We start from the raw sequence: 24054 nt of genomic DNA on the forward strand, positions 1-24054 counted from the left end.
ATGGAGAGTAAACAAGGGCAGAGACACATTAAGTATAAATATAGTAACTTTGATGGTTTAAATTTATAGGTAACAAAACTTAAATTGCTCCAGAGAAGGGAGACTAGATGGCTCAGTGGGTTAAGCATCCAACTCTTGGTTTCAGCTCAGGTCATGATCTCAGGGTTGTAAGATCGAGCCCTACTTCGGGCTCCACACTCAACGCAGAGTTGGCTTGAGATTCTCTACCTCCCCCTCTGCCCTCTCTACACTCTCTTTCTTTCTCTCTCTCAAATAAATAAATAAATAAAATCTTAAAAAAAGTTATTCCAGAGAATAATAGAATGTTAAGTTATGTTAACTGAATTTTCAAGTTAACTGGGGGTTTAAGCAGAAAGACTTTTCTGTTGTAATCATTCCAAACAACATTATTTCAACATTTTTTATTGGTCATGTAATCGACATTAATTATTTTTCAGTAGGTCAAAGTACTGCAGAGCCTTTGAGTCTCATTCAGTTTCAATGATACCCCAAAACTGACATGCAAGTTAAAGGACTCTGGATATTCTTTTTGAAGAATTGCCTAAATATTTACAGAGCCCAGGATGCACACATTTTTAATCAAAAATGTCTTAACATTTTTATTACAATTTTCCTTTTTTCAGAGTAAAATAAAATCTGCTGTGTTATAATCAGTATTTTGATTTGGCTCAATGGCTTTGCGTTTGGCTGCCCAAGAAGTAATCCATCCAATGTCACATGAGATATATATGTGGTGTAGGTTTTAGAAGTGCAGTTACTTGCTAATAACAGGGTATGACCTCAAATTTTACTATTGGCTTGGACTGATTAATTGAAGCTTCCAAGTGGTCATAAAGGAGAATAAACAGTTTTTGAGGATATCTGCTCATGGATCATCTTACCAGTCTTAGAATTACCTGGAAATACCCTATTTTAAGGAAAGGTAACCTGAGGTGCTAAGACTCAAAATGATTGCAAAACAGCCAGAATTCTAATTCTATTGCCTTGAAAAACTCTTCAAGGCAATAGAATTAGAATTGGGGTCAAATACCCTCTGGTGAATGTTTTTCCATAACAATAACACTCCACTGAACATAAAAGGTAATCTTTTTGATCATTTCTATTCCCAAATCTTTATTATTTTCATTAATTTATCTAGTTAGTTTGCAAAACTTCAATGTAAGTCTAGCACTAGGGCTTTGACAGGACACACACACACACACCCAACACATTTACTATAAAAACTAGTAAAGTTTCTTTTGTAATGAAAATGTAAAACTTTATATTTGAGAAGAGTTTTGAATAATTTTTGGATCATAAATTATCATGACTATATTAGTAGTTCACATTTCTCATTTACAACAGCAGAGAAAGAACAACCCTATCTGTCTAGAATTACCTGAACCATACCATTTTTCTTACTAAATAGCCAATAATTATTAAAAATTAAGCAATAAAGCTGTCAATAATAACACTAAAATGAATACAATACTCCTTAGTTATGAAACATTTACTCTGTAACAGACAATATGTTAAACTTTTTTTATATATAAAATTTAATTTAATCCTTATAAAAGCTCTGAGTAAATGGGTAAATACCCATTTTACACATGAGGCAACTGAGGTTCAAGAAGTTTAAATCACCTTTTCTATGTCACAAAGTTAGTCAATGACAGAAACAAGATTCAACTAAATTCTGACTCTAATGTCTATGCTCTTAGCTATATAATTCTTTGTCATAGATTTCTTCCAGCTCTGATAATACCCAAACTCTAAAGAAAAATTTTAAAGTCCTTTATTCTTTTTATAGTTCAAGTAAGTTCTCACCCCAGGGATTCATGAACTTGCTTGTTTAAAATAAAAAATAAAGGGGCACTTGGCTGAATCAGTCAGTGGAGCATGCAACTATTGATCGTGGGGTTGTGAGTTCAAGCCCCACGTTGGCCATGGAGCTTCTTACTTTATTTAATTTTTTTAAAGATTTATTTATTTATTTGAGAGAGAGAGAGAAAGAGCACAAGCAGGAGGGGCAGAGGAAGAGAGAGAGAATCTCAAGCAGATTCCACACTAAGTGCGGAGACTGCATGGGGCTTACTCTTTAAAAACAAAAATAAAACATAAAAACAAATTAAATTTCTATGTTCAGACCCAGATTCTTAAATCAGGTTCTCCAGGGGCATCCCAGATAATTGGCATATTTAATAAGCTTCAGATAAGTATAGATATGTAAATTCAGATACATTCAGATAACAAACTTCAGATAAGTTTAGGACACCCTGCCTAGTTCTACCTTTGGCTCTAGTGCCTTTCAAACACAGACCACTAGGCAGCCATCATAAGATGGCAGTCTCTTCAACTTTGATCCCACAGAAACTACTACTGACGTTCAGAATCAAAGCCACCAGAAGATGCTTGAATTTCCCTTAGGATGTCCCTATGATATTTTTACCACTCAAGCAGAAAGGTTGGAATCCATATTCATATTTCAAATTAACAAGTATTTATTAAATAATGTGCCTACTCTATGTCCAGTATGATGCTAATCACTGTGAAGACTACACAAGTACAAAAAATAAGAAAATCCTTAGAAGGAATATTGAAAGAAAAATGTACAGGTAGAGTCTCCAAGAAAGCAGAATTGGGATTTCAAGAAAAAAAAAAACGGAAAAAAAGAAGTAATTCTCAAATCAAATTTATTTTTTAAATATTAGAACTAATCATGTCTGTACTGGGGATGAAAATCCAATGGGCACCCTCACTGAAGAGTGTTTTTTTCCCAGTAACTTCTACCTGGAGCACAGGGTTTTGTTGCCCAACATCAACTCCCAAAATTAAGTATTTCTTGTATGAGGGGTGAAGGAAAGGAAGATTATTTGAGCCCATACTGACTCTAGTAGTTCCTTTTAAAAATGAGCCACAAATAAAATACAAATTAATACACTACTGAATTTATTATAATGGTTTCCTGCTATCAAATGGATTCATTTCAAATTAGTTTCTCTTGTAGTAACTAGTATTTTTCTGTATTCAATCTCAAATGAAGAAAAAAAATACAACTTCTCAAGTTTCCTTTTTTTTTTCCCTTAGTTATCTTCTGTAGTTGGGAATCATGTTACTTTCTTTGGCATATTATGCATACTATCCTAGAATGTTAAAGATATTTTAACAGTGATATTAATATGCAAATTTTATTTTAATATTTGGATAAAAGAATACATTCTCACCAATATACAGATCTTTCATAAGTTTATAGAAAACCCAATGCAGTTGAAATAAAAAATTCTAAATTTTTTTTTTTTTAAGATTATATTTATTTATTTGACAGAGAGAGACACAGCGAGAGAGGGAACACAAGCAGGGGGAGTGGGAGAGGAAGAAGCAGTCTTCCTGCGGAGCAGGGAGCCCGATGAGGGGCTCGATCCCAGGACCCTGGGATCATGACCTGAGCCGAAGGCAGATGCTTAACGACTGAGCCACCCAGGTGCCCCTTAATTCTAAATTCTTAAGGTAGGTTCCAGATATGATCATTTGTACCCAATTTCCATTGAAATCTGGGCTTAGGGAGTAAGAATTCCATATGGAAAACTTAAGGCTGAATTAGCTTTGGATTCAGTTTAAAATTTCAGGAAGGGAAAAAAAATTAAAAAATAAATAAAATTGCAGGAAGAAATTCTGTTTTGATTTCAATGTCCACTGTAGACACAGAGGAATGGCTATTATTAATAAAAGCATCAGACTCCCAAGGTAAAGGACTTTAAAACATAAATTGAAACATATCTCTTTGACTAATGTGATAGACAACCAGCCTCCCTGTCACAACTGCCTAAAGACAGACACAGCTTTTCATGCCTTGTCTTAGTTCTGGGCTCCTTTTACTCCCTCTGGAGGGCTTTTGAAGATTTGACATCTCTTAAATTTGTGCTTTCTCTAAACGTAAAGGGGTTTCCTTTTCTTACAGTTTTAGTCTTACATGGAGTTCAGGTCTAACTCAGATTAAAGAGAAGTAGTCTAGGCCTTAGAAATTCAATGTTTGTTCTTGATCTTTCTTTTCTTTTTTTTTTTTTCTTTTGTTTTTATGAGGTTGAGCTAAAAACCCTAAAGTGGGACATAATGGCTTACAGAAAGAAAGAAAATATTCTTTCTTCTTTCTTCTTCTTCTTCTTCTTCTTTTTTAACTGTAAAAAGCCCACAAGGCTCTTTTATAGAAAGCCCACAGGAGAAGCACTCCTCAAAAGCCACCTTTTTCTTCACGATAGTCTTAAAGGAGACAGTGTTCAGAGAAGATGACAGCGCCGAGTGTTGCTAATTCAGACCCAGAAACAAGCTAAGTGGTTTAGAGCCCAAATCCCTGTTTACTCTATATACTTGGCAAAATAGGGGAGTTTTTTCACAAGCAAAATGTTTTTTAAAGGTCATTTTGTCTCTCAGATTCCACAATACAGAATCTGTCCCTAAAAAGAAAAAAAAAAATGAGAGTTCTTGGATGAGACATAGTGAGAAATAATCGGTATGATATTATGAAGAAAAGGGATTATGAAAATGGAAAACATCTGGATTATGGATACAAAGGAGGTGAAAGAACCATTTCTGCACGTCAGTTTAAGACGTGAGTCTGACATTCAAAAACTTGTGGTCATCAAATGTGGCATCCATTTGGGCTCATGTAACATCAAATAATAAATCTGTATCAGAATTAGCCAAGTGCAGATGCAATTAATTCATTCAACAGATATTTACTGAATGTCTGTTATTTCACAGGCCTGTAGGGAATAAAAAAAAGGTGGTGGGTGTTCCTCCTCTGTGGATGGATCGTATTTTAGAGTGAATTAGGATTTTCTTATTTCGGTGTTCTGAGTTATACAGACCCTCGAAAGTGCACGGTCTGAAGGACTGGTAGATTTGTTTCCATTTAAAGACAACGTTTTCATGGTAATAGCTGTCATTTAATTAAAAGATTAGAAGGGCTCTATGTCTGAAGGCCCAGAGATTAAAGCACACTCTCCTCCTCTACTTCACCAAGACAGAACTCACCATAATTTTAACAACTTAATTCAATTTCCTGTAACAAACACTTATAGAGCTCCCACAGGCAAAATAATAATTTCTCTAAATTATGTTTGAATGAAATATTGATAGCACTACTTGAAGTCTATATTTAACGTAAACGACTGGAATAAATCATATTTTCTTCTACTATCCTCATAATCCTTCTATGATAAAGCAGCCACAAACCCTACCTTGGACAGTCAGAGTAGCTGATGCTTCAGCTTTTCCAACCATATTTTCTGCCACACAAGTGTATGACCCCATGTCACCAGCCATCACTTTCCGAATCTTCAGGGTATGATCATCTCTGATTTCGTATCTAGTGACATAACAAACAAATGCAGAGTTAAGTGACGTGCTACTTAAAAAAAATCCCATCCTTAGCAATATGATGTCTCTAAGGCAACAAATCAACAACATGAAACATTCTCTTCAGAAAACTTAAAACAAAAGGTGAAATGTGACATCCCTTTTTGTAAGCATGCATAGAGCCTGTTTTCCCAATTTTGTTGGCTAAACAATTAAAATATTTTTCAAAAGGATATTTTTGGGCAACGTTGGCACTTCTTCATTCATTTCCTCAAGCTACTGTCCTCATACTAAAATTAAAAGATGGTGACGGTTAAATAAATTCTTATTATATGCTGGACTTTGTTTCACAGGTTTCATCTTTTAAAATTCTTACAACAACTACATGAAGTATTGGGGCGCCTGGGTGGTGCAGTTGGTAGAGTGTCCGACTCTTGGTTTCGGCTCAGGTTGTGATCACAGGGTCATGAGATTGAGCCTCACATCAGGTTCTGCACTCAGTGCCAGAGTCTGCTTAAGTTTCTCTCTCCCTCTCCCTCTGCTCCTCCTGCTTGTGTGCTCTCTCTCTCTCAAATAAATAAACAAATCTTTTTAGAAAATCCAATTGTATGAAATATTGTACTCATCTCCATTTTAAAGATGAGAAATTGGAGGCCTAAGCAAGTAAGGTAACCTGGCTTTGGCTCTCAGCTGGTTTAGTGGCAGAGTTGATACCTGAACCCAGGCTCTCATTCTAGAGTTCACTTGCCTTGCCTCATCTTCTCTCCCCTTCAATGTTGGGTTTCTTTTGAAGTTTCATTTTAATCCTCTTTTTATTCTACATAATATCCCTGAGTTATATTAGCTACTGTAGGTTAAATATTGATCAGCTGCACAAACATTCCCAACCCCTATTTCACTGAAGCTCCAAATTCATAATCCCAACTGACTGATAGTTAGACAATACATCCCACAGGTATGTAATATTTCTTATGTTAAATACAATTTTCTTTTCTTTCCCCATTGTCTAAACCAACTTCTCCTAATATAATCTCCTGGTGTCTTCCTCCACCAGCTCTCTATATCTAACAAATCATCCAATTCATCAGTTTAGTTTCAGAAATTTCTCTCTACTATGGATCCCTATCCCTGTTTCCTGCCCCAGTCCACGCAATCCACATCTATTTTCTGGACAAAAACAACAATGGTGACCCTGCCATTAGCTTCACCCCACATTAATGTAATAGCCACAGTGCTAAAAAATTATTTTCTCTAAAAAGTAATCCTGTTGAGGGTGTCTGGCTGGCTCAGTTGGTAGAGCAAGTGACTCTAGATCTCAGTATTGTAAGTCTAAGGCCCACGTTGGCTGTAAAGATTACTTAAAAATAAAATCTTTTTTTAAAGACTTATTTATTTATTTTTTAGAGAGAGAGAGCGAGTGTACTGGGGGGAAGGGCAGAAGGAGGAGGGAGAGTCTCAAGCAGACTCCGCACAGAGTGCGGAGCCTGACAGGGGGCTCGATCTCACAACCCTGAGATCATGACCTGAGCTGAAACCAAGAGTCAGATGCTCAACTGACTATGTCACCCAGGCACCCCTAAAAATAAAATCTTTAAAAAATAAGTAATCCTGTTCATACTAATCCCTTTTGACTCATCGGTGTGCATGCAATAGGATCCAAAATTCTTCAGTCTATTATACAAAGCCCCTGATCATTTGGCCCCAGTATCTCCAACCTGATATAGCTTCTTGCCACATGCCCTACGAGCTACCCATGCTAAACTTCCCACCACTCAAAGCGTGTGATGTTCTTTCTCAGATTTGTGTCTATATTGTAATGTCTCTTTTCCTGGAATACTCTTCTCTTCTTTCTTGCTTTTCAAATTTATACATATTTTTCAAGGCAATGCTTACATGTCACTTTCCTGTGAAAACTCTCCTGATTTCCTCCTCCCCCAGGCTTCCATCTATGTGACAAAGGGTTTGCCATGTTATTCTGTATCTATCCACACAAATCTTTCGGGAGCTCCTTGAGAGCAGAACTATGAAGCCACTGTAACCCCAAAACCTAGCAAGGGCTCAACACACGTTTGTCGAATGAATGGACAGACAGCTTAAAGACAACACCTGAGAGCATCATTTCACGGTCTCATTCCCTGAGGCTGCAAGTATACTTCCGCTCTTAACCAGTTTCAAGGACTTGACAGATGTCAAGAAACTCTGACTTCTCCTATGCTTCCCTGGTGATTTTGTAGCTAAGGAAATAGAGACCTGCTTTTTAATTGGCTCATACCTCTATCTTTACTGCTATACCTCCCTTCCTTTTCCCACCTACTCCCATACAAGAAATGGCTCATAATTGTGTTCTGGTTGGACAGAAGAGAAACCTACGGGAGGAAAATCACATTCTACAAGAGCTCCCTGGGCAAGCCAGGGTCATGAATCTAAAGTTCTTATGTGAAACCCTCAGAGAAAGCACGATAACCTCCTCCTGATTCTGATTATCTCTAATATTGCGTCTGGCCCCTGATCAAAAAGTCTAGAGTAGACTAGTCTAATGGCACGTGTATAAGCAATGGTCCAATGAGAACAGTGGATGAATCAGATCACCAAATTCCGATCTGTACCTGGATTTGGGCAGTTCCCCATCGTCTTTTCTCCACCGTACTGTAGGCACAGGGTCGCCTCGGGCCTCACATTTGAATTCTGCACTGTCGTCCACAGTCACAGCCAAGTTACTCGGTCTCTTCACAAATGATGGTCTCTCTAAAATTAGAAAAAGCCATCTCAAGAACAGATAAAGTGAACAGACTAAAAACCATTTTAGATGTTCATAAAGACATTTATAATTTAAAATGTTATTTAGAGAATTATTTCACAAAGTTCCCTTCTTCTAGAAGCCCCTCTCTAGGTTTCGAGTTTTCTCCTAGTTTTCTTCCCATGTCCTGGCTACTTTAGCTCAGGCTACTTGACTAATTTCTTGTCTCCTCTCCCACCTCGGTAAAAATATTCGTTCACCTTCTAAAAAGATGACTTCTTTCTCCCTGCTATAAAGAAACTGAAAAATGATAAGAGATCTACTTTACAGTGAGCGGATTAGATGAAATTTCACTTACCCAGAACAGTTAGCTCCGCTACTTCACTCTCACGTTCCCCAACCATGTTGGTACCAACACAAACATATTTGCCAGCATCACTCTTGCGGGTGTAAGTAATCATGAGCTTTCCGCCTCGTATCTTAAAAAAAAGTTTTACAGGAATACTATTAAAATTACTCTAGCCATGTTGACATGACAGAAATCTTCATAAGTGAAGTCTACTTTCCAAATGAAGAACAAAGCATAATTATATCAAAAAGCTGATGTGCAGTATTTGCTATATTTATAGGTAGTAAATTTAGACAGAATTTATGCCAAATATACCAAATATAAAAGAAGCCAAACACTTTTACTTACCTACATCTTCTTATACAGGTATTGCATTCTGTACAACTAGAAATCTGTATTTCTAAACTGGCCAAGTTCTTTCATATTATTTAGTTAAATGAAAACCAAACAAGTGCATGAATAATTCGGTTAGCAAGCAGGAAAAAAAAAGGAAATTCTTAATACCATATGAGCATAATTAATATATAAATTCAGATTAGCTATAAGTGATTTCAAGGAAGCATATTCTGGTACTAGAAGATGTGGAAATAAAAATGTCTCTAATTACTTAATTTGTCAGAGTTGCTTTAAAGGAATATATCGTTAAAGATCCCGAACCGTGCACAAACTGACGTGGTCTAAAAAAACATAGGTGTTGCTGCTGCCCAAGTAGTTTCTCGGGGATTTGGGAGGCAGAGACTGAACAGATCCCAATAAATCATCTCAAAAGTCATTTGGACACACTCTTGAACATTTAATTATTTGAAGAAGAATTAATTACAAATGTAAGCCGACTTCCAGTACAATAAATAGGCTGAAGTTAACCATGAATTAAGATCAGGTTGCGGAAATTGAACTATCTTTACTTAATTTAATAGGCTTTTGGTGGAGAGTTGGGTTCAATTACCCAGGAATATCTATAATGCTCTGAACCTTGGAAAGGTTTTGTCAGGGTTACCTTCTAGAATGTTTTTTCATGTAGGTTTTGAACTCAACCTCACAGTTATTCTGTATAGTGTACTGATGAGAGAGAGAGAGAGAAAGAGAGAGAAAGGGAGGGAGGAAGAAAGGGGGGAAAGAAGGGGGAAGGAAGGGGGGAAGGAAGGAGGGGAGGAAGGAGGGAAGGAAGGAAGGAGAAAAAGCAAAGCAAAGGCAGGAAAGAACCATTCAAATGGAATTGTTTTTCCATCATAAACTTGGAGTTTACTGAAACCACTACTTTATGAAGGTGGGTCATACTGTCTTGGAGTGCTGAAATTGCTTAGTTTCAATCCAGACACCCAAACTAGACACTGAGTCCAAGTCTTTATGTGTTAGGACAAACCAAATATTAACATTGCAGTTTTAATTTCTGTGGCTTTTACAACTTAATATTTTTTTCTGTCATTTTATCAAAACAATAATCATGATTCTCTAGGTACCGTTACAAAAACCACACAGGGATTTTGTATTGCTCATGACTCTATCCCTCATACCTAGAATAACGCCTCCACATAGTAGTCACTCAAATGATTTTTGTTGAATACAAACTGCTTTTATACACAAAATTTAGTCTGTTATCCAATGAAGCATTTCTATAAAGGTTTATAGCAGTTACATATATATATATATATATCTCATATCTGGTAACTGCTATCATACTACATGTATATATATAATTTTATATATGTATTTATATATATGTAATTTTATACATATATATAATTTTCATATATACTTACCTAAATTTCACACAGAATAACACAAAGAAATAAATGTCACACAAAAATAAATAAATATTCCAAAAGTTAATGACTGTCAATACTTTGTGTGCAGTCTTCTTTTGTCTCTCTCTCTCTCTTTCTCTCTCTCTCTCTCTCTCATGCACACACACACACAATATATATAGACATGATATAGATCCACCTCCACTTCTACATCTATTCACACACACTTTTACTAAAGTAGAATAATGTGGTATATGCTCTTCTGTATGCATTTTCAACTCAATAATATGTTGAGAATATTTTTACATATTAAAAATTGAAGACTGGGGCACCTGGGTGGCTCAGTCATTAAGTGTCTGCCTTCGGCTCAGGTCATGATCCCAGGGTCCTGGGATCGAGCCCCACATCGGGCTCCCTGCCTCGGCGGGTAGCCTGCTTCTCCCTCTCCCACTCCCCCTGCTTGTGTTCCCTCTCTCGCTATGTCTCTCTTTGTCAAATAAATAAATAAAATATTTTTTAAAAATTAATAAATGTTGAAGACCTTGTAGACAGATCCTCCCCAACCATTTCAATGACTAAATAGTATTCCATTATACATAGTATTCCTTGTATAGATTTATCAGATTTTACCAAACTATTGCCCTATTGATAGACATTGAAGATATTTCATTTTTCCCTCTTCTAAATCAGCATCTTTTCTCACATGTGCAATTATCCCATTAGAAAGTCTCAAAGTAGGAGTCTTAATTCAAGTCCATCCAACCTTCAGGCTATTGGTTCACAGTGCTATTTTATGTTTCGTTAAGTGGCTCTTATGTGAATATATCATTTACATTTTGGTCTTTATCATAACACTGCTGTGAAGCTGTTAGGGAAAGTGTTCTAGTAACTTCATTTTTCACTTAAGGAACCAGCAGCTCAGCAAAGCATAATCTCCTCTCCCGTAAAGCTCCACTATGCCCATCATCACAGTATGTTTTAATTCTGCGTTTCAATGCCAGATTTTCTCCCTGACTGTGAACTCTGAGGCAGGGAAGCATATCTCATTTGTCTTTTAGTCCTAAGACCTGTCACAATATCCAGCAAATAGTAAAAAAAAAAAAAAAAAAAAAGTGGAAGGAAAGTGACTTGCCCAATGTCACTTAGCAAGTTGGAACAGATTTTAGCCAAGATATATGTCTTCGGCTGTGCGAGATGTGCAAATGACAGGAAACACACAGCCCACAGCACTGTTATAATTGTGATTTAATGAAGTTGAGCTTCATAAGCTTGACTTCTTGAGGTTCAGAAAATTTGAGAATCATATCAAGATCCATACTATTAAGATCCGCTGTCACCTTTTGTCATATACTTACTTTGAAACACTTCCCATAAACATTCCTAAAATCTTGAGGAAACAAAGTCATTCCGGCAAAAATGAAGGTGACAAACTCTATTCCTGATAGGAAAGTTAAATGATCTGAGATGTGGTCCTGGATGATGTTCTGTTATTGGTTCTTTAATTTTGGATAGGACATTGAGCTCCTCCTATGCCTCACAATCTAACTTTAAATGTTTTTACATGTTTAGGTGGTCACTTCATTTCTGAAGGGACTGTACATTAATAAGTAAAAGTTATAGCAAAGTAAGAGGAAGTCAACAAATACTCTAAGTATTCTTTTTGCTTTAAAAGTCAATGAGTCATATCCACAATAAAATATAAGGCTTTATGAATAATTTTAAAATACATTCAAATGTGGAGAAAAAGGAGAGTCAAAGAAAGATAAAGTATAAATAATTTTCAACAGTACAGACATTTTTACAGCTTCAGGATAACATAGTACTAATTTACTTTTACAAATCTTAAATACTTGGGAATGTAGAGTTTTAAATCAACTTGCTGATGGACATGTGGGCCACCAATTAACATTATATATTGCAGCCCAACAGTGTTATATTTTGAAAGGATCTCTATACATTGAGAAGAAGGGAAATTTCGTTAACATGAGTTATGAGGGGGCTGCCAGGGGATTCTCAGACAGAGGGAAATTCCAATGTTGTGCTGAATGGGAGGGAGCAATAACTAAGGTGAACTACAAATTCAAAGAAAGCCATCAAGTACTGAAGAATGTGTTGTTCACACCCTATTCCTATAGGTCTAGCTATACCCTTGACCTTGAGCAACATGGGTACGAACTGGGCAGGTTCACTTACACGCAGATTTTTTTCAATAAATATAGTACAGTACTGTAATGTATTTTCCCTATGGTTTTCTTAATAACATTTTCTTTTCTCTAGCTTACTTTATCATAAAGATACAGTATAGAATACATGTAATATACAAAATATTATGTTTATGTTATGGATAAGGCATCCAGTCAACAGCAGGCTATTAGTTAAGTTTGGGGAGAATCAAAAGTTATACACAGATTTTCGACTGTGCAAGGGGTGGACACCCGTAACCTCTATGATGCTCAAGAGTCAACTGTATTCATTCTTGGCTCAATCTTGAAAAAACTTTTCTAAGTCCATCTGCCAGGAGACTTATGCTTTGGTGACACATAGCTATGTTTCGCTACCAAATATAAATAGAGAAGCCCTTCCTCTTTAATAAGATTTTAATTTACAGACTGCTTTACAGATTTTAATTTAAAGACCATGTTTACTCTTCAAATTAAAAATAACCCACCAGACATTTTACAAAATATTTTCTCTGTCCTTTGTAAGTAAATACTAGTTGTATGGACCACTATGACATTTATTTCTATGAGAAGTGTTTTTAAATGAATCCAGTATCTCAAGAAGCTTTTTTCATTAGAATCATAATATGACTAAAAGCATACGTTTATCACACCTGTTCATTTATATATAATTTCTGTATCAATGAAAAAAAACCTGAAATAACTAAGGCCTAAAAATAAAAATATTAACCTTATAAGGCATTTTTTGAAAAATGCTTTTTTTTTCTTGAATAACAGCAGAGATATTAATCATCAATGGCTACATGAAGTCAACTAAATTGTACCTTCCTCCCCCCTCCCCCCCCAAGGTGGTCTTTACCAACATTATCTGGTTGGAACAAAACTCAAAATGAAAATATATACAAAAACTTTAAAAAGAGAGAGAGAGAAGATTTCTAAATCTCAGATAATCTTTCAAATTGATCAGAAGTAGATACATTCACATAGGAAAGCAAAGTGAGCATGGGCCCTGGAATCACCGCCTCTTAGTATATACATGTGATGACAGACAAGGCGTTCACTCCTCTGTACCTCTGTTTTTCATCTCTAAAATGGGGATTCTCTTAACATACAACTCCAAAGATATTGAGAGTTATATGAGATAAATCATATAAAGTACTTAGAAAAATGCCTGCACATTATCATAATTATATATTATGCTTATGGATTTAAAGATTAAAGAGACACTTGCCTAATCAAAACCAATCTTCCTTTCTAAAGCTACATCCAGAAGCTTTTTATTAAAATTAATTAGTAACACATCTTCCACTGCTTTTATCAGAAAAAATGTTTATTTGCATCAACATAGCAAAGCCTTAGAAACAAGTAATTCTCAGGCCAAATATATTCTTATTTCCTCCAAAACAGTGATTCTTTATGAGGGCAATCACCTGCCCTCTCCCAGGAAATATGTGGCAATGCCTTAAGATATTTGTGGCTGTCACCATTGAGCGTGGGGGCAGGGGTGTTACTAACCCCTGGGGGGTAGAGGCCAGGGAGGCTTTGAAACAGCCTACAATGCACAGAGGAGTCCTCCACAAATAAGGAATTATCACACCCAAAATGTCAATAGTGCTGAGGTTGAGAAATTTTGTTCTAAAGGCCTGGCTCGGGCCTAAGGATAAACGCTGGATTAAAAGAACAACAGGAAGGAGGAGTTAAAATTAGACAAAATAATGTGTTTGGGGTGCCTGGGTGTTTCAGTCGTTAAGTGTCTGCCTTCGGCTCAGGTCATGATCCCAGGGTCCTGGGATCGAGCCCCGCATCGGGCTCCCTGCTCCACAGGAAGCCTGCTTCTCCCTTTCCCACTCCCCCTGCTTGTGTTCCCTCTCTCGCTGTATCTCTCTCTGTCAAATAAATAAAATCTTAAAAAAAAAAAAAAATAATGTGTTTATTCTATTTGGGAAATCAGTGCTGCAACTTCTGAGATTAGTATAAATCCCCCCCCACACACACATACACACATACACCTTCTACCCTGTTAGTAAGACAATTTCACTATAAAATACTACATTCCATTCTGTATTCGCTGGCAATAATGGTTAGGGGTCTCCAAGCAGACATGACAACTTAAATGGAAAACTAAACAAGCCTCACCAAACCTGGAAGAAACTTATCTCCTTAAACACTTCAGAGACTGAAATTGATAAAGGTGAAGGAAGAAACAACAAAGTGCAGCAAATAGAGAAATAAAAAAAAATGGATGAAAATGGTAGTCTTCAATAAATTCAAGTTGATTCTGGCAATATGTCAATGGCTGAATGGAAACAGAGCTAAGCAAAAGCCATCATTTTATTCTCTATGGTCACAACTGCAGACTACATGGGGGCCTGTTTTGTTGTTTTTTTTTTTTAATAAACAAAAGAACAGGGAAAACACAGTACTACAACCCTGATCAAATATAACACACCAGCTCTCAAGCAGGACCTATTATTAATCATCAACATTTTATGTTGAGTTATATAATAATATTGATTGTAAAGGGTGACTTTATACATTCTAAATCTTAGTGGCCCTTTGTAACCAAAAATTGACATTTCCTCTCTACAGAGAAAGGAAAAATGTGTCTAACACATACAAAACACTATAAATGTGAAAATAGCCGTATTTAAAACAAGCTAAGAAATATGTCTTGGCAGGTCCCTTCCTGCAACTGGATCTGACAGCCAAATTGTAAACCTATCAAAAACGAGTTTGTATAATGAACAGACACAATGTTAAACACTGCAGCAACACTCCTTCAATTAACATAATCCGGGTGGTGGAGAAGCAGACCGCCTTAAGCTTTCAGACAATATGCTGGCATCTAGCCTATGTCAAAAATCTAAGGCAGAGGTTCTACTTCCTCATTACCATATACCTTACCAGACCACGGTGGTAACCACATTAGAAACCCACATTTCCATAAGCTCTAGACAGTGCTTAAAGGGGGGCCTCAGCTATCTACATACGTAATAAAAACAAAACAAAACAAAGGTTCTCCCAGGGGACTTGCTCTTTTTTGGGAAGGAGACAGAAGAGGAAAAAAAGAAGAAAGTCGTAAAGAATTTTAAAGTTTTAAATATCAGCTTCTGAATTTTTTTAAAAAAAGTGTTTCAGAGACATTAAGGTATAGAACACATCAATGTATTTGATATACAGGATTCTTTTAAACTAGGATTTTTCCCTTTAAAAATTAATATATGGTCATTTTCCTGTCTTCTCTCCTAGTACTTAAAGATTTCTCTGAAGCTGTTGAAAATCCCTTTCTAGACTGTTTTCCTCTTTACTAGACTGTCTACTAAATACCAAGATTATATAGAAAAATCAGGCATAAAATGTAGCTTTTTAACCAAAAAGAGAATCATTTTATATTTCCAGTAAGCATGAAAAAATCAGAATTAGAACTTCAGTCTTATTTATTATTTATTCTTATTTCCAGAATACAAGAAGAAAAACTGATTACCTTTGTACACATAGAAGCATGTTTTCTTTAAAAAAGTAAATTAAGTTTTTTGTCTGATTATTCAATGAAGTATATAGCCTACCCTGCAATCAGTACTTAAAATCAGAAATAAAGATGAACTTAAAATGAACTCCTTGGTATGTCTTCATTTTCTACCCTAAAGCAAGTCAGATGATTTGCAGTATCTGTTACACAGGAATTTTTTTTTCAGGCGTCACCCTCACGATAGCCATACACCTCTAGGTTAACATACTAACCCAACTGGGGCTAATTAACTAGTTTGGCTACACAAAATCTTTTCTGCTTTTAATTACATTAACTTAATGTGACTTGAATTCAGCAGACCAAAAATGAAACCACTAATTATATTAAGGGCTTCAAAGATGATTTCAAATTGTTAACCACCAAACTGTCATATAATTTATCTCATTTCCTTTAATAGATTTTGCATTTAAAATCTGTGTTCCTTACTAGAAATACTATTTTTAAACTACATCATAACAGATTAAAAGAATAATGACTTAGAATGCTAAAGGAGAAATATGTTTAAATAATACCTATCAGACATACGTAGGTGTCATCAAACCAGTGAGAAATTGTGCAGTACTGAATTTTTACAATTTTCAAAAAGATTTAAAGGCTCAGAAATATTCATTTACAGTAGTGAAGGTTTGATAAGCAGGGTTAACATGAAGAGTGAAATTTTTAAAGCACCTGAATTTAGAAATTATTTTTTTCTGAAAAACTTGATTCTTTACCACTGTTCTCACACTATTTTTGCAAAGTAAATAAGAGGAGAGGCTTTGAATTACAGTCTAGTTTAGTATATATCATCCTTAAACAATTTCCTACTAACTCTCTTTGGGTAGAATATTTGTTCCCAGCAATGTTGTCAATTCTGCCTGGATCTTTGACCTACAGCACGGATATCAAGCTGTTGTGAACTTGAGGAGAAGTACTTTGCGTGGGCTTAAGACTTCTTACTGACAATGAGATGCAGGTACCCCAGAGGGCCAGCCATGGCCCCCAGACATTCTCCTTGGTGAAAGAAACTGCAGGGCAGTTTTGGATGGTCCCTACGGACTCCTTTCAACAGAGACATGTAGAAAAGAGTCAGAACAACAGCTTTTAGTTTTTTTCAAATTTAGCATTAATTCAACAACAACGACAACAAAAATAAACCAAAAAGATATCTTGCTTGAGCAGGGAGCAGAGAGAGAGGAATTAAAATAATACCCACTACTTTCCCATCTGGCTGCAAAAGTGGTATCACTTTTTTTGTTGCTTTAATGCAAACAATTCAGATTAAAGCATCCATGTTTTCTACAACATACACTACAACAGCGTCTTTCAAAAACAACCATGCTTTACTGCATTTGAAATTAAGCAAAAAGACTGGTGGTAGTGGAATTAAGTGTACAAATGATAGACAAAGGATTGGATAAAATACATGTCTCGTAGCAATCTAAAAAAAATTACAACCAAGCAAAGGATAATTCCTATAATTCAGATCTTACACAATATGAAAGAAATTATTGTATTTCTTATTTGGCAGTATTTCTTACACCTTTAGTTCAAAAAGAATAGTTAATAAAAAAGTCATGTCTAGAATTAAATCATTTCATGTTTTTACTAATTCTGCTTTAATATCATATACAGGTACTTTATATTTCTGAATATACATATTAATGATTGTGTTCTTGTTTCACTCTTTGGAACCTAAATTTTAATGTAGTTAGCAATCAGATACAAATTTAAATTTTTGATAAATTTCCACTATCAAAAATCACTGACCTAAAACAATTCGTATCTATTGCTCTAGTAACCGTAAGCACTTTCCTTAGTAGATAAACAAATTTCAAGAAAATTTTTATTTATTCTGCTTATTTGTACTACTCTTGTCACACAAAAATAATGCTTTTGAAAATATCAGGTATCCATGACAACATGATTTCATATTTAAGTCTCAAGCATATGTTTTATTTTAAGTAAATATATAAACAATACACCAGGATCGGCCAAATCACAGTTCTTCCTGGCTAACAAAGTTTATTTACTCTTTCTGCTTTTCATAAAGGCTATTACCTCTCAATTCACTTTCCGAAAAATGTTCACCTCTCCCTATTCCTTTATCATTTCCGTTCACAGAGACCTTAGAGAGAGAGAGAGGGAGGGAGGGAGAAGGAAGAAAAAAATGCATTGTTTTAAGTATTTCCCACTCAAGTCTCTTGATTAGATGTGACCTGGTTTCACGCTGCTCATCCAAAGGTTGTTAGGTAAAGCTGCCTTGTACTCATCACCAGTTCCATACGGACTCGTGACACAATGAGGGCAGCGGGACCCCAGAGATGGGTTCAACTGAGAAAAACAGATTATAGAGGAGTATTCACAATATTTTTTTACTGTAGATTATTTAGAACATTAATTCAGATTTTAATAGCACTGTAAAAAGTTTTCCCCTGGATATCACTCATCCACTGACTCATCATCCATTCTTACGCAAAGCCCATTTCCTGTTCTGCAGTCTACTTAAAGTGTAAATAATGTCCACGGGATTTGCACAAAACATATTATATAACATAAAGATGCCTGGGTAAGTACATATTCATTATAAAAAATTATGGAAATGATAAATCGAAAGCAAGCAAATGACCATTTTGCATTTTTCTTGCGGACATTAAAAGGGGCGGTGTTACAAGGAGAAAACCATAACTTGTAGGTCTTTCAACTGTTCTCTTAGCAGTAGAACAGAGAGGAAAAATAGGCAATTAGGATCTCTCCACTGGTGTCCCATATTTGCTTAGGCTGCATGCATAGAAGAGAACATGATCCAATTTCATTTGTTTGCCGGTACACTTTACAATACCATTTAAAAACCAACACGGTTTCAGCCAGGAGTCTAAACACACTCGGTCATCAGAGGGAAGCAACAAGAGACTCATGCAGAAAAAGCAATTATCCCAGTGGGGGCACGTGGCTCTCCACTGCTTGGGGAGCTGGCCCGCTGAGAACACAGGCCTGGGAGAATTGCTGCCTAGGACTGTGGCAGCTGCACTTCTCTGGTATTTCCACTTCCCCGACTAAACTTTTCATTTCTCCCTCATAGCAGTTTATAAACTGGGAGTTGGCCGTTGGCTGCTGCGGAGTCACACCTCTGATAATTTGATCACAGACCACGTCAGGAAGCGCTGTACTGCTAATCGCAGGCAAGGGGGAACCACCCTACAGAGAGAGAACAGTTAAGTCACAGGGAGAGGAGAATTTTCTTTGTGAAGGTATAAATTATTACCTTTCTGTCTACCGAGTTTCTATCACCAGAGGACCTTCCCGTGAATCCTCATTTTAACAAGGAATAGTAGAAAAGAAACACAGTCTCCTTAAAACCCGCCTCTTTCCCTGGGAGTGTGGCTCAAAGTCAATATGAAGACTTGGGTTTGGCATTTTCTCTTGGACACCCATTTTCTTGAGCCAGTCACAGTTATGTAGCCTAAAGCAATCAACCGAGAAAGCCCCCTTTAATTTACTGTATTTCAAACCAGGGGCAGGCAGGCAACTGCTTGGTGCTGGTGAAATGGAGAGCAGATAAACAGGGAAGGCTTTTAGCTGATTCCCCAGGTTTCTGGTTCCCCAATCATTAAGATCAGAGCCCAAAAGTAAATCCTCATAAAGAGGAGGTAATATAAAGAGTGGTTTTGGAAGAAAATAGCCTTTGCTAGCTATCTCCTAAAAGTAAGAAAGTTGATTGATTTTTACCTCTATGAAAATTATAGGTGTTACGTGGTAGAGTTCTGCATGCATATGAAAAATTAATTTAGCTCATAGCTATTAAAGTTAATGTATTAGTTCCTTCACAGGTCTCCTGAAACAATGTCCTGCTGTTTTAAAGGTAAAAACAAAGTCTTATGGGCAATTTTCACTTTTCTACAAAACCAGGTTTGCTTTTTATCACCTCGTCCAACCATCTGGCTATAATTCTGAATTTACATACAGTCACTGTTAGGACAGCCTGAAATAAAAATCTATGGAGGAATTATGACTATACTCTAGAAATAAAGATGACAGATGCTCATAGTATTTGAGGGAAGAAAAGTTCATTTTCAAACACTTGGCTCTTTCAAGTTACAAGTGCCCCAGCTGAAAATACTTTTCAAACAGTAAATCCCTTTTTCTCTCCATCAGTTCTTATGCTTAGGTCTTCTCTATAGTTTTGGTCCAGTGTGAGAATTTCCCTCACCCCCAAATGCCTTGCTAAGATAATGCCTTTTCCAGAGACTGTGTATAATTTGTTACTCTTGAAATTTAAATGCACTTATATTCTGAATAAGATACATAACCATGGCAGAAAAAGTCAAATCAAGGTTGAGTATGCAAGAGATTCTTGGATTCAGAAATTCACAATGACTTTATGGAAATTAAGTAAGGAAAATTACTTTATAGAAACATTTATAATTTGAAAAAAGTAAAAAGCAATAAAATCCTTTAATCCTATTTATTGGGATTCTCTACAAATATGAACATCCCTAAAGTAGCTACACATTGAAGTAAACACCCACTCTCATTCTGTGGTATTTTAATCCCAGAGTCAAAGGGGAGCAAGAGGAGACTTAATCAAGCTTAATTGATTAATCAGAAGTCAGGGCTCACCACACCAGGGTCAGAGACTCAATATCCATATGGCCAGTTGCTTCACTCTCTTTTATTGATCACAAGACTATGTTAGAACCTAGCTCCGTTATTTGGCAAATGTGTGCCTCCTCCCTTAAGGGACATATGATAAGATAAAAATAATAACCCTCTTCTCCCCCAACACCGCTCATGTTAAAGCAAATGAAAATACATCTAAGTACTACCTAAGAAAGCAAGTTGAGTAATTTGCGCATGTGAGAAAGACATTAAATTCATGAGAAAAAAAGGTGGGAGCTAGGGCTTAAAGGAAATCTTCTCATTGGTTTACGTTAAGCTTCAGAGTTACCCATACACATCTCTCACTATTTCCTGAGAACTAATGATTAAGGCATGGACAAATAAGAAATAAAAACAAATGTATCATGACCCCTTCTATTTCTATAGTTATCTGTGAAAAAGGAAAGATACTTGTTTAGGATAATCTTTCTTGGTTATAAATAGTTCAGTTCTCTGTTCAAGACAAAAGCGTCCTGAACAGAAAATGTAGTGCAAAAAGTATCAATGGTGTTAACGACCTCAGTGTTCTGAACTGCTCCTAACCCTAAGTCTGTAAGTATTTGAATTTTGAGTTGAAATTCAGAATTTTGTAAATTCTAGATTGCATCCACACAAACGTAATGAGTAGCTATTTTATTAACTAAATATTAATATTCTATTATTCTATTCTATTATCCTATTCAATATTAATTATTAAATCCTAATAGAAGGAGGTTCCAGAATTAAGTGGTGGGAAAGGTTCTGGGGGAAGTGATGTTAGCCAGTGGAAAGATTAAGGAAAAAGATAAAGTCAATTAAAAAACAACAACAAACTTGATCCCATGTTTCTTGCCTCTCTTCCACATGAAATATAAATTCTATAATGGTAAAGAACTTATCATATCTCTAGTATGTAGCACAACACCTACAGAAAAGATAATATCAGATTTTTCAAGATCTAAAAAAGCAGATACATAGAATTCCTTGATTTCATTCATCACTTCAGAAAAAGGCTTGATATTTTAGAATTTAAGTTAGAAGTACACTATTTTATATTGCCTTGCAGAGGACAAATTCAAATTCTAATGACTTAATGTCAAGGTAATAAATAAATTTAAATTCTCTGATGATTCAAAAGAAGTTTTAAAGGTTTTACCAACTGCAAAAATGTAGCGGTACCTGGGTGGCTCAGTTGGTTAAGTGCTTGACTCTCGATTTTGGCTCAGATTATGATCACAGGGTTGCGAGATCAAGCCCAGCTTTGGACTCCATTCTGGGCATGGAGCCTGCTTAAGATTCTCTCTCTCCCTCTCCCTATGCCCCCCTCCAAAAAAAATCATCTGCAAAAGCCTAACCCCTGAAAAAAATTAAGTCCTAAGTATAAAATGCCTTTGATGGTTTTCTCCAAAAGCACATGAAAATTATATCAGTGAGTCTGTGGTACATTTCATAAATGTATGAATGTATTTAAACAGCAATCTGGATTATTATTGTTGTAGGTGATGCAAATCGTGATGTATCAACATGTGCTACCTACACGACACTATCGCATTCAGCATCTTTGATTTTTACAACAGTCTCACAAAGGGAAATATATTTTCCTATTTGGGGATGAGAAAACTAAAGCTCAGAGAATATCAGAAATTTGCTCTACATCATTTAATAAGTGGATCAGAGCTCATTCTCCACAGATCCAAAATAAAGCTTACATAGAGTGCTTCCTTTGGAACAAAAAGCAGGAACTCATATTTTCTTTGCATCCCACACCACAAGCTGTGGATTAGCAATATCTTGCAAATGTATAGATCCCAAGACTCAATGGTGTGGCAAAGAAATAGGTGTTAGCCTGATGGCCCTCCTTCCATCTGACTCTATTCAACCTGACTGATCTGGATATCCAACCTAATTGCCCTTAATCCATCTGGCTGCCAGGGGTGGGGGGTGGGGGGGGATGTGCATGTTTACACTTGACATCAGCATGTGTTCTTTGCAAGTAAAGTGTAGTTAGGTAAATATTTTATATTAGTCCCTACACAGAGGAATGGTTCTTCTTTCCCCATATAAACATGCACTTACTATCATGGCATGTTTATAATTTAAACAGAATATTTATAAGCTTCCCTAATAAAGATGAGGAACTCTGACATGATTTTTTATAAGCATGATGCATGGGGCAATACGGTGGCGTAATATGTCTAGGTGAGAGGAGAGTGACACCATGAACGTTCAAAGGCAAAGAAATATGAAATGATGGATTCCTAAGCGAATTACACGTTATCCACTCAAGGAAACAAATTGCCATTATTTTAACCAGTTTTACCCATATTGAGTTCAACTGCTCTTGAAATTTTCCCATACAAGATGATGCTCTTAAATGTGACTTAAATAGGAGCCTGTTTCTACTGCGATCAGCCTTTAAAGCATTCATGATCACCTAGATTTGTAAGATTTAAGAAGAGAAAACCTGTGCCATCTGTTAGTAATTTTGTTAATGCACACCAGATTATTTTACAAGTGTACTATTTATCATATTATCAAATTTTTTGGGTTTAAGGAGATAAAAATTGAAGTGGTCAGATGTTACCAAGAGAGTATTAGTGCTTTTAAAGCACCTATCCTTTGAACAAAAGAAATGCAAAATCAGCATTAGTTTAGACATCAGCCTTAGCATAAGATTTGGGATTCTTCTTTGAGAGAGTATCCTTATATAAAAGTGATAATAGTACAAGATTGAGAAATAGACAGAGTCAATCTTAGCCAGTTACAAATAATGAAAAAGAAATTCCAACCCCATTTAAAGGGGGGATTAAGACTTAAAATAATTGCTTTGATTTCTGCATCTTGGACCATGTTAAAACATGGAAAGAATGCCTTGTACAATCAAGTGCACTTTTCAATCAACTCCTTTGCTTTTAAGATTACAATTCATTCTGCCTATGGTAAACAGAAAACAAATGAAGTCTGGGTTGTCCTGAGCAAACACAAAAATTACAAGCAATTAGAAAAGTCAACTGTTTTTTAAAACAGAGAATTTACCAAAATGTATTTTGCTATCATTTAAATGTTTTCCACATTACAGGTAAGATTTATAAGCAATGCTTTAAGATAAATTTTTTTTAAACTGTATCTTTTGAGAAGCAATTCATCTGTGATTAATAGAACATCAAAAATAAAATAAACTGGTTAGAGCATCATCCTTGAAGCCACAAAAGATTATACCTTTAATTTGGCAAACTACTTTGACCCATAATTAAACAAAGTGCTCCCAGACAGTAGTAAAATTTCACTAGTCCTTGGCTATCTGGAGAAATGTAACGGCCTGATCAAATATATCAAAGTCTTGGAAAATGAAGAAATGCAGCTGCTTGAGTGAGCATGTATTATAAGGGGAGAAAAAAGGCAGGTGGGGGCCGGGGGGAGGAACATTTGTAAGTCTGCTTTCTCTATGAGTACACCCAACTAATCTGAAATTCTTATTACAGGCTTTGTCATCTGACCATGTGCGTTCATTTCATAGAATTATAATACTTCTGGTTAGTGTA

General features: G+C 35.9%; 1 protein-coding gene across 9 annotated transcripts in view; it reads right to left on the reverse strand.

The window, feature by feature from the left end:
* The window catches only part of ROBO1 (roundabout guidance receptor 1), a 1118917-nt gene that overhangs the window by 101664 nt on the left and 993199 nt on the right, over positions 1-24054 (reverse strand). For all 9 annotated transcript variants that reach the window (XM_078059176.1, XM_078059199.1, XM_078059236.1 and 6 more), the window contains 3 exons: positions 8451-8571; positions 7962-8100; positions 5238-5365 (listed from right to left, as the gene is read on the reverse strand). In XM_078059176.1, the coding sequence (XP_077915302.1) occupies positions 5238-5365; positions 7962-8100; positions 8451-8571 (388 nt within the window). The remainder of the gene's footprint in view (positions 1-5237; positions 5366-7961; positions 8101-8450; positions 8572-24054) is intronic.

Source organism: Halichoerus grypus, chromosome 1 (genome assembly GCF_964656455.1).
Source record: "Halichoerus grypus chromosome 1, mHalGry1.hap1.1, whole genome shotgun sequence".
NCBI lineage: Eukaryota > Metazoa > Chordata > Mammalia > Carnivora > Phocidae > Halichoerus > Halichoerus grypus.